The 14,925-nt window shown below is 36.3% G+C and overlaps 1 protein-coding gene across 6 annotated transcripts in view; it reads left to right on the top strand.

Annotated features, from left to right (window-relative positions):
• The window catches only part of CTNNA3 (catenin alpha 3), a 1,860,557-nt gene extending 1,846,731 nt beyond the window's left edge, over window positions 1–13,826 (top strand). For all 6 annotated transcript variants that reach the window (XM_004021400.6, XM_060406827.1, XM_060406829.1 and 3 more), the window contains one exon: window positions 5,379–13,826. In XM_004021400.6, the coding sequence (XP_004021449.1) occupies window positions 5,379–5,666 (288 nt within the window). In that variant the 3' untranslated portion in view covers window positions 5,667–13,826. The remainder of the gene's footprint in view (window positions 1–5,378) is intronic.
• Window positions 13,827–14,925: the final 1,099 nt, after the last annotated feature.

Raw genomic sequence — 14,925 nt, 5'->3', positions numbered from 1 at the left:
TTGTGGAGGACTTTACATTTATAGTTATTTAACTTTGGGCTTTGTAAAAAATGTTGTCATTTCTATGAGGAAAAAGAAAATACCTTATGTTGTTGTTAAATTCCTTTTCCACAACAAAGGCTTGCAGATACATCTCTAAGTTACCAAGCCTTTTGTCTGAAAACATCCTTAAAACTGGACAGAATTGTACTATAGTTTACCTGAGTTTATGGAGTATATGCCACAAAGCACAAAAGAGACATTACAATAAAATTCAGATTCCTACAGGATGATAATATTGAGGACTCTATTTAGATGTTCAAAATTTTGATTATTTGCAAAATACATCCTTGCAGTTAGTAAAGCTGATACTAGGCATAATCTCCATATTCAACTCAGTTCAGTTCAGTCACTCAGTTGTGTCTGACTCTTTGCAACCCCATGAATTGCAGCACGCCAGGCTTCCCTGTCCCTCACCAACTCCTGGAGTTCACTCAAACTCACGTTCATTGAGTCCGTGATGCCATCCAGCCATCTCATCCTCTGTTGTCCCCTTTTCCTCCTGTCCCCAATCCCTCCCAGAAACAGAGTCTTTTCCAATGAGGCAACTCTTCACATGAGGTGGCCAAAGTATTCGAGTTTCAGCTTCAACATCAGTCCTTCCAAAGAACACTCAGGATCATCTCCTTCAGAATGGACTGGTTGGATCTCCTTCCAGTCCAAGGGACTCTCAAGAGTCTTCTCCAACACCACAGTTCAACAGCATCAATTCTTTGGCGCTCAGCTTTCTTCACAGTCTAACTCTCACATCCATACATGACCACAGGAAAAACCATAGGCTTGACTAGATGGACCTCAGTCGGCAAAATAATGTCTCTGCTTTTGAATATGCTCTCTAGATTGGTCATAATTTTCCTTCCAAGGAGTAAGCGTCTTTTAATTTCATGGCTGCAATCACCATCTGCAGTGATTTTGGAGCCCTGAAAAATCAAGTATGTCACTGTTTCTATTTTTTTCCCTATCTATTTGCCATGAAATGAGGGGACCAGATGCCATGATCTTCGTTTTCTGAATGTTGAGCTTTAAGCCAACTTTTTCACTCTCCTCTTTCACTTTCATCAAGAGGCTTTTAGTTCCTCTTCACTTTCTGCCATAAGGGTGGTATCATCTGCATATCTGAAGTTATTGATATTTCTCCCAGCAATCTTGATTCCAGCTTGTGCTTCTTCTAGCCCAGCATTTCTCATAATGCGTTTCTGCATATAAGTTAAATAAGCAGGGTGACAATATACATACAGCCTTGACGTACTTCTTTTCCTATTTGGAACCAGTCTGTTGTTCCCTATCCAGTTCTAACTGTTGCTTCCTGACCTGCATATAGCTTTCTCAAGAGGCAGGTCAGGTGGTCTGTATTCCCATCTCTTTCAGAATTTTCCATGGTTTATTGTGATCCACACAGTCAAAGGCTTTGGCATAGTCAATGAAGCAGAAATAGATGTTTTTCTGGAACTCTCTTGCTTTTTTGATGATCCAGAAGATATTGGCAATTTGATCTCTGGTTCCTCTGCCTTTTCTAAAACCAGCTTGAACATCAGGAAGTTCATAGTTCATGTATTGCTGAAGCCTGGCTTGGAGAATTTTTTGCATTACTTTACTAGCGTGTGAGATGAGTGCAATTGTGAGGTAGTTTGAGCATTCTTTGGCATTGCCTTTCTTTGGGATTGGAATGAAAACTGACCTTTTCCAGTCCTGTGGCCACTGCTGAGTTTTCCAAAAATGCTGGCATATTGAGTGCAGCACTTTCACAGCATCATCTTTCAGGATTTGAAATAGCTCAGCTGGAATTCCATCACCTCCACTAGCTGTTTGTAGTGATGCTTTCTAAGGCCCACTTGACTTCGCATTCCAGGATGTCTGGCTCTAGGTGAGTGATCACACCATTGTGATTATCTGGGTCATGAAGATCTTTTTTGTACAGTGCTTCTGTGTATTCTTGCCACCTCTTCTTAATATCTTCTGTTTCTGTTAGGTCCATTGCATTTCTGTCCTTTATTGAGCCCATCTTTGCATGAAATGTTCCCTTGGTATCTCTAATTTTATTGAAGAGATCTCTAGTCTTTCCCATTCTGTTGTTTTCCTCTATTTCTGTATTCAACTAGATCCTAAAAAAAAAAAAAAAAAAAAAAAAAAAAGAGGATCTTATTGTGACATTAATAGATCAATTAAGTTCATTTATTTTGAACCCAGACCAGTGTAGTAAGAATAAGCACAAGTCACTACCATAGGAAGAGTGGCTATGTTCCTATTTACTATGGTTGGAATATAGGTATGTCTATTTATATAGATCAGAGGCTTTTAGTGTAGGTCAAACTCCTCTTTGATAACTTATTTTTTTTAACTTCATCCACTTTTATGGAAAGAAGGCAACAGGAACCTATTTATATGTACTTGGATGCAAATACTTATATGTAACAGTAGGAGGTTTGAGGGACTTAGAAGCTGTTTGGTTTCTCAGTTGATAGCTTGATCAAAAACACTTCATCTAGATCAGAGAAGAGTGTTACCAGATATTAGGAAAAATAGTTCCTTTTATGGCACATATTTCAGGTTATATTTGCCTAGAAGTCTTTACAGTTAATGAAAGTTATTTGTAATGGTAGAAAATTTTTGGACCTGAGCTTTATACTCTGATTGGTTTATTTCACTAGGCTTTTAAAGTAAAATAACATTCTCATTTGCACAGGTACATTTGTGAAATTCAGAAAATTTTGTTAAGTTGAACACAGAAATCCCAAAGTGATGCATTACCCTACTCAAATATGCCTTATTTTCATGAAGAAAATTCTTTTGAATTCTTCCCTTAGAGGATTTTTCATTAAAGTAAGCCTGGTAAGAGAGCTTATAATACTTTTTTCTTTTGCAGATATGAAGTTGTGCAGTTATTCTCTATGAGTACGCCTGAGGCACTCCTTGGGTCTCAAACAAAATTTCCTACCGTGTGCTTGGCTGGTCTGTGCCCTTGCTTGTGTGCCCTATGACTTGACTCATAGCAGAAAGGCAGGAATCTTAATGCACATAGCTCTTGGACATCAAAAATCCCCATAGACTGTCTCATGAGCTTTCCTCAGGAAATAACAGTATTCTTTCAGCAATTGTCCTAATCTGTCTGTGAAACTAGTCTTCATGCTCTCCTAGGGGGATAATTTGCCCTGTGTTTTTTTCAGTCTGCTGGAGGAGAAATCCAACTACAGTCATTTAGGATTTTAAAATAAAAGAAATTGTCAGAGGCCAGCATAAGAGATCACAATGGTACAAACAAAGTTTTGCTGAATCAGTGAGGGAAGAAGACAAGTTGATTTCCACATTTTAAGGCACAAATTTAATTTCACCATCCTTCAAGAATAGATTTATATAAAAAACCCTCTCATGTGGAAAAATTAAAATAAAATAAATACAGTCTATACATGACAAGATTACAGAGTCAAAAGGAGAAAATATAAGTTTTAGGGTGGGAAGACCAGAGCACTGGTGAAATCTTGGATGACAGCAGGTCACTAGGACCTTCTTCTATGGAAGACTTAATGATAGCACAGAGCCCTTGGAATAAACCAAAGAGTTTCATGTTTGAGGGAGAAAATTGCCAAGGATCTTCATTACTATTCACGTTCATTTGTCATTTAGAAAAACTTTTTTCTTCCTATGGTGAGATTGAAAATGACTTTCAGAATCTAACTAGCTGCAGGAGGGCTTTGATGAAAATTGCTAAGTATTAAACAACAGATTTTAGCCTGCAATGTGTCCATAGAGTAACCTTAATAACAAAGTATGTTATTCTATTCAAAGTCTAGTTTTTTATTTAAAGTTGTGTGCAGATTCAAAAGTTCTAAATATTTTCCGAAATACAGAAAAACATTTGAGTGTGAGTGCTTCATGAAATCTTGTTTAATTTTCGTTAAAAAAAAATGTCATTCCTGCCACATGCACAGATTTTACATTCCTGGTTTCAATAAGTAAAAAGACTTCTAGTGTAATTTCCAAGTATCACTGCCTCTCAACTTACATATTGTTTGGTGTTACCTTTTCAAGGATTTCAGACTGGGCATATAATGGAGCTAATTAAATTTTCTCCCAGGAAAGCAGCCAGCTAGACCACTGCCCCAGGCACATAACCTCAGCTTACTACTTCCCTTCACTCATTTATTCTGTATGTGAGATGAGACTCCCTGAACCGCGAAGGTAAAGTACTTAGGCCAGGCAGCTGCTGATGGATTTCGGTATCTGCAGAGCCAGTGTTTGAGCCTCAACCCTGACAGCACGCATCACAGAGAGGTGACAGTAGAGACACATCTTCCTGTGTGAATTGGCTGTGGGTGACAATCTGCCAGCCAAAACAATGGAGGAAGCATTAGTTATATAAACGAACCAGCTTAGATAGCCCTAAAGTATTTTCCAAGATTCTAGGAATATCACCTCGTTTTGTCCAGAGACTGTTTTTGTGAACAACCCAGAAAACAAAAGTTACAAAATAAAGTTATGTGGGAAAGGTTTCTTTTAGAAATTTCATTAGTATAAGATTAAGCAATTTTCTCAACCTTCACAAGAAACAAAGGAAATATTTCATAACTGACAATCACTCTATAAGGCTATTTATATATGTTATTTTGACTTTAATAAACATTCCTTTCCTATTTAATATCTGAGAAAACTAGAATGAAGATAGTTAAATGATTAATTTATATTATTAAGTGGCAAGTCCTGGAATTTAAACCAGATTTGACTGTAAGGCCTTAGTTTTATCTATTTTAATACTCTGCATGATAGCTTAATCATTCTGTGTTTAAAAAACTCTTTTAAGTGGAATTATTAGTGAAATATTCATGAAAATTAGTGGTTTACATGCATGTATGTATATGTATATATTATTTATCTTAGACTATGAATTCCCTAAGACTTTTCAGTTGTTCTTACTAAGTACTTTTACATGATAGAGCTTTTATTGTAGGTAGTCATCTGTTATACAAGGGGTCAACATTAACCCTGGAAATATGGAGATCCATTACAAAGAAAGCTGTAACCTTCTGGTCCTTATGATATGATATAGAAGCTATACAATAGAGTTCACTGAAAACCAAGAAAAAAAATTAACCTAAGATATCATCTTAGAAAATAGAATATGGATCTATTTATGCATCAGATGAATAACTAAATGATTAACATAGATTGATGTGATAATTTACATAGATACATAAAATGTGAATTAACTCATTCATTTCTGAGATAAAATAGCTGTCATTTCTGGGGTAAAAACAAGTGTTGCATATTTCACTTTCTGTAACATTAAATCTCTTTAAATTCCTGATTATGTTCTCAAGTAATAGCTTTTATTTCCCTCCCTACAGTTGGACAGTGTCACCTCCCTGATCCAAGCAGCCAAAAATTTAATGAATGCTGTAGTGCAAACAGTGAAAATGTCTTACATTGCCTCAACCAAGATCATCCGAATTCAGAGTCCCACTGGGCCCCGGCACCCAGTTGTGATGTGGAGAATGAAGGCTCCTGCAAAAAAGCCCTTGATTAAAAGAGAGAAACCAGAGGAAACTTATGCAGCTGTCAGACGAGGCTCAGCAAAGAAAAAAATCCACCCAGTGCAAGTCATGAGTGAATTCAGAGGAAGACAAGTCTACTGAAACCACTGTTCTACTCTAGTGTGTATATTACAAAGTCCTGGCTAAACACACACTCCTTTATTTTTACACTTGATTAGTTCTGTAAGTTCACTAACTTAGAATTTAACCCACAAATAATGTAAAAGGTTGAAACCCTAACCCACATGAGCAACATATATTTGGGATCTTGTCATTGTCATTTCTGTATGGCCAACATATGCTTATTGAATGAATGCAATCTCCAGGTGTCATTCAGCCTTTCTCAGCACAGAATATCTTATATTCATTTCTCAAGTGAGTCCTGTTCATCCATAATAGGTTAAGTATACTCACCCTTTTCAATTAAATTCACCATTTGAATTAAAACATTGACATGAGCTCTTGACTTGGTTTTCAATGCAAACAAAAGATTTCATAAAAATACTTTCCAATTTAATCTCCACATACGTCATTTATCTCATCTAACCTGGCAGATGTGTGATTCCTTCAACAGGGGGAAAAAAAAATCAATCTGTAGATATTTGTAACTACTGTCAACTGATTGGGCTAATATCCATCAGAAACTAAACAGGTATGAACAGTCAAGCTACTTCTGGATTTTCAGTGTCTGTCTTGATTATTTATGAAACAACATTATAAAAGTTATGAGTTTTCATGTCACAAATGTGTGTGTTTCAGAGTTCCATTGTGTTCAACAGTTGTGCACACTGAGTTTTGGGTTTAAGAAGGTTCACCAGAATACATATTAATATATGGAGGAAGAGTTATCCTCCATTGAGGATATGGGCATCTAAGTATATCCCCAAGTAAGTTATGATACAAGAAGTGCAAAGAGTTCTGCATGACTCTAAAACTTTATTTGTATCAGCTTGCAAGTATAATTAACAGGAAAAGACCAATTTGAGAAACCTTTTGATATTGAGTAAAATATAACTCAAAAAATATGAGCAAATTGTACCACTGAACTATGAAGTAGAGTTAAAGAAGCTGAAGTGATTTTGATAACATGTTTTACAATAAAAGTCATTCAGGTCACTTTACCATCATTGCTCATTCCTAGTTGAGTTCATAATGGATGTTATAACAGTTTCAGAGACTAGTGCAATGCTTCTCTCTTTCTACTCCCATCTCTCTTTGGAGGAGTCAACTTTCAGTTTTACTTTTTTTTCATGCATAGAGTTCCCATTCCTAGGATTTCAAACATGCATTTCCTATTCTACTCTATCAAAATTATACCAAAATTATGACTTCACTTTGTAATAAATCACCATTAATGGATTTTTTCAACAACCATGTCATCATAGTTTGACAAGGTAAAGTTTAAACATACACCTTCAGTTGATGATAGGAGGACTAGTTTGGGTAAAAGAATGTGTGAAACACAAGGATGCATAAAAGTTGAGAGCATGATGTTTGTGCTGTTGAGCAAATGGGAATGCATTTAATCGTTCATTATAATTTATAATTGTTCATTATAAATTATGAGAAAAATGCAAACTTTTCATTGTAATGTATTCTATTTTTCTTCCACAATGCTCAGTTTCCTGGGCTAAGTAAGTAAACTTTCTAAGAGCAAAAGCTATAAACTTCTTCCTGTGGGCAAGTATGCATAGTATGCATAGTTAAAACTGAGTATGCACTGGCCCACAATAATTATTCTGAACAGAGTCTACTCCCTGAATGAAAAAGCAGTGCGTAAAGGAATCAGAGAATCCAAATAATTGTTTTCCAAAACTAGCTAGCTAACTGGGGCAAAACAGGGGATTTCTTTGTTGAAATGTTCCCATCATTTTCTGTTCTACGAGGACGTTACGAGAGTTACATCTATCACACTCTCTCAGAAGTGAGAAAATAATTTATTTAAAAATTATCAAACTAGTATATCTTAGCTTCTAAGCCATACACTCAAGAATAATGAGTCTCATTTACAAAATCTAGTATCTGTCTGCTTCTACACCAGCCTTCCACAGCTTTGAGTTTAGGAGGCAGCATTGGATGCCAAAACAATATAAACAACTTGAAATTATATGATTATCAAATAATCTCTGTATCTATCTTTAAAAAATGACTCTTTACCCAAAATGAGATGTGAAAAAGTCCCCCTCTTCAAAACAGATGGTTGCCAGCTTAGCTTAAAGCAAACAACTATAATTAAGGAAAACATAATAATGGTAAAAAAAAAAAATTACCTTGGAGAATGTCCCAGGAGTAACGCCTGTTGCAGTAATCAAAGATGCAATAAGAACAAGATAAGCAGAGCTGAGAAAGACATCTGTCCACCTGACTCAATTCCCGCAGTGTGCAGCGTCTCACAGTCTAATTCAATTCAAGCCTGCTAATAGTATAATACTTATAAGCAAAATTAGCAGCAAATACATTAACAAATCCTTGCATTATAAAACATAGTTAAATGAATCTAATCAGTATGTATGAAGATGGTGTATATATTTATAACTGAGCTCTGCTTCTGTAGGGGAATGACTGAAATTTCCTAATGATAGTGATTGCCCATCTATGCACCTTTTTAAATCACATCACAGAGATTTGTGCTTCTTCTAATGATACTTTGCTTTATCTTGCTAATCAAAACTCACCTTTTTCCTTTAGTGAAATCAATTTATGTAGGAAAAAAGTCTTTGAGAGGGAGGAGACGGTATATATCACCTAGAATGACAGTTCCAACCTGGTTAGCCACTAGCATCACTGGCAAACATTGAACTGAAATCAGAAGGTAGCAAAGGTCTTTGAAATCATAATCTACTAAAGAATTTTTAGTTGAAAAACTGGAAGGTTTTCATCAAATTGGAAAGATGATAAATATAAATCTTTCCAGTATACTTATCACAAGTGGAAATTAATAAATTAAAATATTTCTTACTTTCTAATGGACTCAATAAATGAGTCTGGAAAAAATTCAAACACTAAATTTCTAAGGAAAATTTTAAATTATTCCCTTTGTAGTTGTCTTATGACATTAATAAAAACTGAATATATTAGATGCAATATTCTTAAAATTGCCTCTGTTCTTTGCAAATCTCTTAATTTATCAATGTTAACATATATGTTCCCCCATAAAATTCCTTCTGTATGAAGGATAAGTACCCCCATGACTAAAACAGAAAGGTCTGCTTCATCAGGCTGACATTGTTGCACACTTAATAGCTTCCAAGGAGGTCAGTTTTCAAGTCACATTAAAACAAGACAAAATTGGGGACACACAGTTAAGTACCCAATTTGGGCCTCAAATCTAATAATTAGTGCTCCTCAAATTTTAATGAGCAGCTGAAAAGACTAACATCTAACAGTAGAGGTATTTCCAATGGCTTCCTACACCTTTACTTTAAGGGTGGTCTTTGCATCTCATCATCCTTGAGCTTGTAGCTTCCTATTAACTGCTAACAGTTTGCTACCAGAATGACAGTCAGGCATGCTCATCCCAGTCAATTACTCCCAAATAATGTGCTTTCCTCTTGGTCCGTGCACCAAAAATCTCTCATCACCTTTTAGGAGTCCATCCCATATATCAATTGATTAATGGCATTCTAGCTAAAATTATTAGCTTAAAATCCCAATGGCATTATCCTTTTTTTTTTTTTTTTCTTCCTATTCCAAAAAACATCCTTACCTTTTTTGGTGTCAAATCCACACTTCTCTGCTAGGGATTGTGGTTCCCATGGATACACACTTTTTATAGTGGTAGAATGAGTAGAATGAGATGGAGACTTTTCCTGGTCATATTTAGCCTTCTCTAGTGAACTCACTGCAGAACTGTTCCACTGTCACTGTAATTTTCTAGGTCAGCAAAGCAAGCACCAGAATATGAAATTGAATGAAATCCATACTTTCTTTTGTCAGCCTGCCTTTTGTTAAGATTGTCTGTCTATTGCATATTTAGGTAGCAAATAACCATTTTTCTCTTTGGAAGGTCAGAAATATTTTTATTTGACTTGGTCAGAAAATTTAGGGGAATCCAGTTAAAAGAAAATAACCTGAATATTATTTTAATAATTCTTTTTAAGTTGACAAAAATGTGCAACCTGGAAAACGTGTATTTATATATAATTTTTCATTTATATATCACATGCCAGAAAGCAACACTTAATCAGACAAAAACCCTATAGCATTTTTTTCATAACCCCCTTCCCATACCATTAGAATATCTTTATTATTAGTATTTTGCATTGTTTTACTACCAAATAAACAAGTCAGGCCTAATGACAGAAAAGTCTACACACAAAGTAGTTTAAAGTTTTCATTTTGGTTCTTTGGGTCTATTAGAATAGAAAAATATGGATGTTGTTAAAACCAGGTTTAAGCAACTAAAGATGTCCTAATCAAGGTGTTAATACTATCCTAGATATCTCAAAATGAGAGAGAAGAATTAAAATTTTAAGTGTATTTTTTGCCATTTTAACTAATTTACATGAACAAGAAACATTTTCTATTAAAGCAAAAGAATAATTTCCTATGTTCATCATGTTCATCATTATACATGTGAATTTTCCCCCCACCAAGATAGAGAGGACCTATTCTTGAACATTGTTGATAATACTAATTGAGAGAACCACTTCTAAAGGGAACCCAATCTTACCTTCAGATGGTAGATGGTTTGGTCTGGCCTTTATGTAGCTTGTGGGATGAGATGTTCATGGCTATAGGCTGGCTTCTAGGAACCCCAAACTCCCACTGGTTTATGAGAACAAAACCCAAGGACTGACCTTCAAAATGAACAAGTTGGAGGAAAAAAATCAGTAAGTACAGAGCAGTTAAAAGAAAGTAGGTAAATGACAGAGGTGGAGAAGGGAATAAGAAAGGTAGTTGCTGAAGCAGTGAACTTTTATACCAGAGAGAGGAAGAGTTCTGTGAAGATTTGGCAACCTCAACCTGAGGAAGATTTTAAGGATAAGACGGGGCACTTGTCTTTGGCGGTTTGGAATGAAGTCAGGTCGGGGCAGGAGGACGCATTGTGTAATTTTGAGGATCATTTAGTGATATTATTTGCAAGATGAGAAGCAGAAATCCAGACAATTTTCTAGGCTGATGATGGGTGAAATTCTTACCAGTATCAGAGTGAATCAAGATATTATATATTTAACAAATATTTGTTGAGCAATGTTGATGTTCCAAACACTGCCCTAGGTTCTTAGGATACATCAGATAACAAAACAGTGATTCTTGCCATGAGCTAAGTCTATGGTAAACGCTATTACCCTACTTAATTTTTTTAAATAACCCTATGTGATAAACATTATCAGTTCTATTCCTTGGATAAAGAAAGTAAGGATATGGATCTTGCTACAAAACTCATTGGCTTTAAAATTTGTTTGCAATGTAGAGTCTGAACTTTTAGCCATCACAGCAGATTTCCTCGAAAATGAGATGGGATTTTTCAGGTGAAAACGAAATACACATTTCAAATGCTGGCTGAGTTCCTGTGTAAGAACAAGGGATCAAAACTTTGTGCACACACACACACATACATACATATATACACCCCCCACATCATTGGTAGGTATATAAGTAATTAACTGAATATTATCACCTCTAAGAACTGAACAAAGACAATCAGGTATATAAGGAATGAATATCTCATCTATGTGATCTGAAATCAAATGAAAACACCAAATTACCTTCCATAGAAGTGAAATCTTCCATGGAGATGTATGTTTAAAACCCATCTTTTGCATCAGTTGGTAACAAATATTTGTAGACACAATTTCTTTCCTTCTTTACTGCTAATATGTATTTATGTGTTTAAAGTTATGGATCCCATGGGAGGACTGGACAAGGATTACTGAAATAAGGTAAAATTTCCTTGAATTCTAAACTGACTGAACCATAGGAAATGTAGGTTTCCTTCTTTATAGAGGTAACAAAATGAATACGATATGTACCTGACTGTAAGCAAATTCAATTCTTTGACTTTACATGATCCTTCTTCCTAGAGACAACTGAAGGCTAGGCTCTCCCTCTTGCCCCTGTTGCTTGCTATACCTCTCCTTCTCAGGCCTGGGGTAGTTGACTTCCTGGTCTTTCTTAAAGTGGAGTCAGAAATGTTTCCTTTAAGTGTGAATGTATTTATTTGGGGTCTTCACTTTTGAGTACCTAGTGCCTCAGAATGATGGTGCCTATTCCCAACTGTCATAAAAAGAAGCTCCAGAAGGAAGTTCTTTTAAAAGAGGCTCAGATTTCTAACAACCATCTCTAAACATCTCTTCAATGTAGGACATATATTACAGCAGCTATCTAAATGGTACTAGCAGAATACTAATTCTGCTCATGTCCTCTGTTTTCATTCCAAATGAGATATTTTTTTAATTTGACAGTTTTCTTTCCTTTGCATCTTCAAGAAGAATGCTTATTTGTTTGTTCTGAGTATTTGGTCTTAAAATATGTAGCATCTCTAAACATTTTAAAGCCCCCTTTTAATAACTACAGCAATAGTTCAAAACCTGAAGTTATATGTATTTTTTTCTATTCAGACAGCCATGTATTATGCAGTCCTAGGCCAGTCCTCCAGAGTAGGACTTGTCCACCCCACTCCAGTACTCTTGCCTGGAAAATCCCATGGACAGAGGAGCCTGGAAGACTGCAGTCCATGGGATCGCTGAGGGTCGGACACAACTGAGCGACTTCACTTTCACTTTTCACTTTCATGCATTAGAGGAGGAAATGGCAACCCACTCCAGTGTTCTTGCCTGGAGAATCCCAGGGACAGGGGAACCTGGTGGGCTGCCATCCATGGGGTCGCACAGAGTCAGACACGACTGAAGTGACTTAGCAGCAGCAGGCCAGTCCTCAACATGTCACAGCTGTTTTCAATCTTCATGAATTATCTGAAGCTCTCTGTGATATTCACTGATAGTCTAGCTGAGAATGACAAGTTTCTTTGGTCTGGGTTTCTAACATCAAATTTGAATTGGAATGTTTATTCATGAAGCAAAAGGGGAAAGTCTAGGCATTTAGTTCATGCTCTCAGTTAATGAGAACTTGTCTTCTTGAGGCTTTAAACATAAAATTAATTTTGAAAATATTATAGAGATAGTATTCCATTGCTTGCTAAATCTTATACCATTAGAGCCCTCTATTCTTGTCTGCTAGTATACAATGAGATATAAATATGAGGATTTCAGCAATTGCCTTTGAGGGTTAAGCCATGCTTCTGATTTTGAAAGCTGACCTTGTGCAGTAAAATTCCTCCAAAGAAAATCTCATTGGATCTGAAAGACAGCATAAAGATTTTTCTTTGATGTCCATGAATAACACATCCCTGAAAACAGAAGTAGACATATGCTATGCCCAATTTAGTACTTAATAGTTGGGACTCTAAAGCAAGATTTTCTTGGGCAAGTTGTTGGGTGATTAAGTAGAAATTAAAACTTCCAGTGAAAGATTTCCAGATGCCTCTGCTTTCCATTTTTATTTTGTTTTTAGTTCCATAGCAACCTGGCAAGAATAAAACAAACACAACAATGACAAAAACAGTCACTTACTTTACTGTATGTACTTTTATAGACAACAAATGTGATAGTTCAAACATAGTGACATTTCTGAAGGTAATGTGCACATGGTAAGTCAGGATGAAGGCAGATTTAAATTAAGACACTCTGAGATGAAATAAAAGCAGGGAGTTGATAACAGTCATCTTTATCATAGCAATATCTTGAGAACTAAACTTTAATGGCATTTGAGGGGTTTCAAACTATTTTGCTTCCATACCTCACTCTGCTATGCAGAAGGCAGAATGATGCTGAGTGAACCTTCCACTATAGTAACAGCCGACTTGGAGAAGTTTTATGGTTTGGCCATGGGTAAACTTTGGCAAAAGTGTTTGTGGAGCTGTCAGGTCATTATTTATCTTTGAGGTCAGTTTCATCAGTCAATAAAAATGAATTATTTATCCAGGAACAGATAAAGCTCTTTAATACCCTCATGACATTGACATAGAAGCCCAAATATTCCTTGTTTGAGATTCTGCATGTCTTTTGTGCTAAACTGAATCAAACTAATTTTTTTTCATTGCATTTCAATTATTTCACACATGTAACACTGGGTTTGTTTTGAAATTATGCAGTATTATTTGAAACATTATTTAACTCATGTCAGTGTAGTTTATTAATAATTTGCTTAACTGGAACTACATATGTTAAAGCAATAAAAATGAAAAGTATTGTTTATGCATTTGGCATTTGTCTTTGGTGGTATATGTCATGAGTGGGACAAAATTGCTGAGTAATCTAACCAGTAGTCAAGGTATGAACTTCATTCCTACTCTCCTTCGGTTACATAGACTACAAATTAGGAGGGTTTCTATTACAAACTACCAGTTGAACACAAGTGATGTAGACAATACGTAGTAGAATTAAACTTTTGGTTTAAATGGCACTTTTTGTGCGTGTGTGTGTCTGGCTCAGACGGGAAAGCGTTACCTACAATGTGGGAGACCCAGGTTCAATCCCTGGGTCGGGAAGATCTCCTAGAGAAGAAAATGGTAACCCACTCCAGTATTCTTGCCTGGAAAATCCCATGGACCGAGAAGCCTGGTAAGCTACAGGCCATGGGGTCACAAAGAGTCGGACACGACTGAGCGACTTCACTTTCACTATGGACATTAGGCCTTTGACTTGAATAATGAATGTATATGTAGCTGAGAAACTTTTCTAAATTTAGGACTTGATGGAAAAACCAGTTTTTCTGAGACTGTCTGAATACATACTTCTATGGAATATGATTGTCTCTAGCAACACTTCTGCATCTGAATATTAATAGATTCGGAATATCCATCTTAGCTTCCTCACCTCTGTGCTGGTGATAATCTCTCTTCAGTGTGAATCCCATGGCAAGAGTCTCTGGATCCTCTTCCAGCATTTACACACTGTTGTTGTCTATTCTAGGACATGATTTTGTCCCTTCATGAGTCCCACGGCTTTAGGTGCTTCTTGGTAGATCTCAGTCTGCTTCTGTGCCTTCTTAAAACACAGTCTGAAATTTAAAGTCTTCTGTCACTTAATTCCTATGAAAAACCATGCCTCCCCTCACTCAGTTCTGCTAACTGCCGGCCACCTCCTTTTAATGAAATGCTGTGTGGGATTGTCTTCCCATGTCAGTCTCTCTGTGTCACTCTTCCCCTAGAGCCCAGATTTGCTATGGCAGCAGCACTCTCTCCACCTTGATCTGTTATCCTGCTGGCTCTGGGGGTGGAAATGATACTAAAAGCACTCTTGGCAAGAAGAGTCTGTTTCTGCCTGGAGGCTGAGCTGATGCCCTGACATTTCCTGGG

Source organism: Ovis aries, chromosome 25 (assembly GCF_016772045.2).
Source record: "Ovis aries strain OAR_USU_Benz2616 breed Rambouillet chromosome 25, ARS-UI_Ramb_v3.0, whole genome shotgun sequence".
Taxonomy (NCBI): Eukaryota; Metazoa; Chordata; class Mammalia; order Artiodactyla; family Bovidae; genus Ovis; species Ovis aries.
Note: the sequence above shows the minus strand (reverse complement) of the source record. Positions and strands in the feature narration are given on the sequence as shown.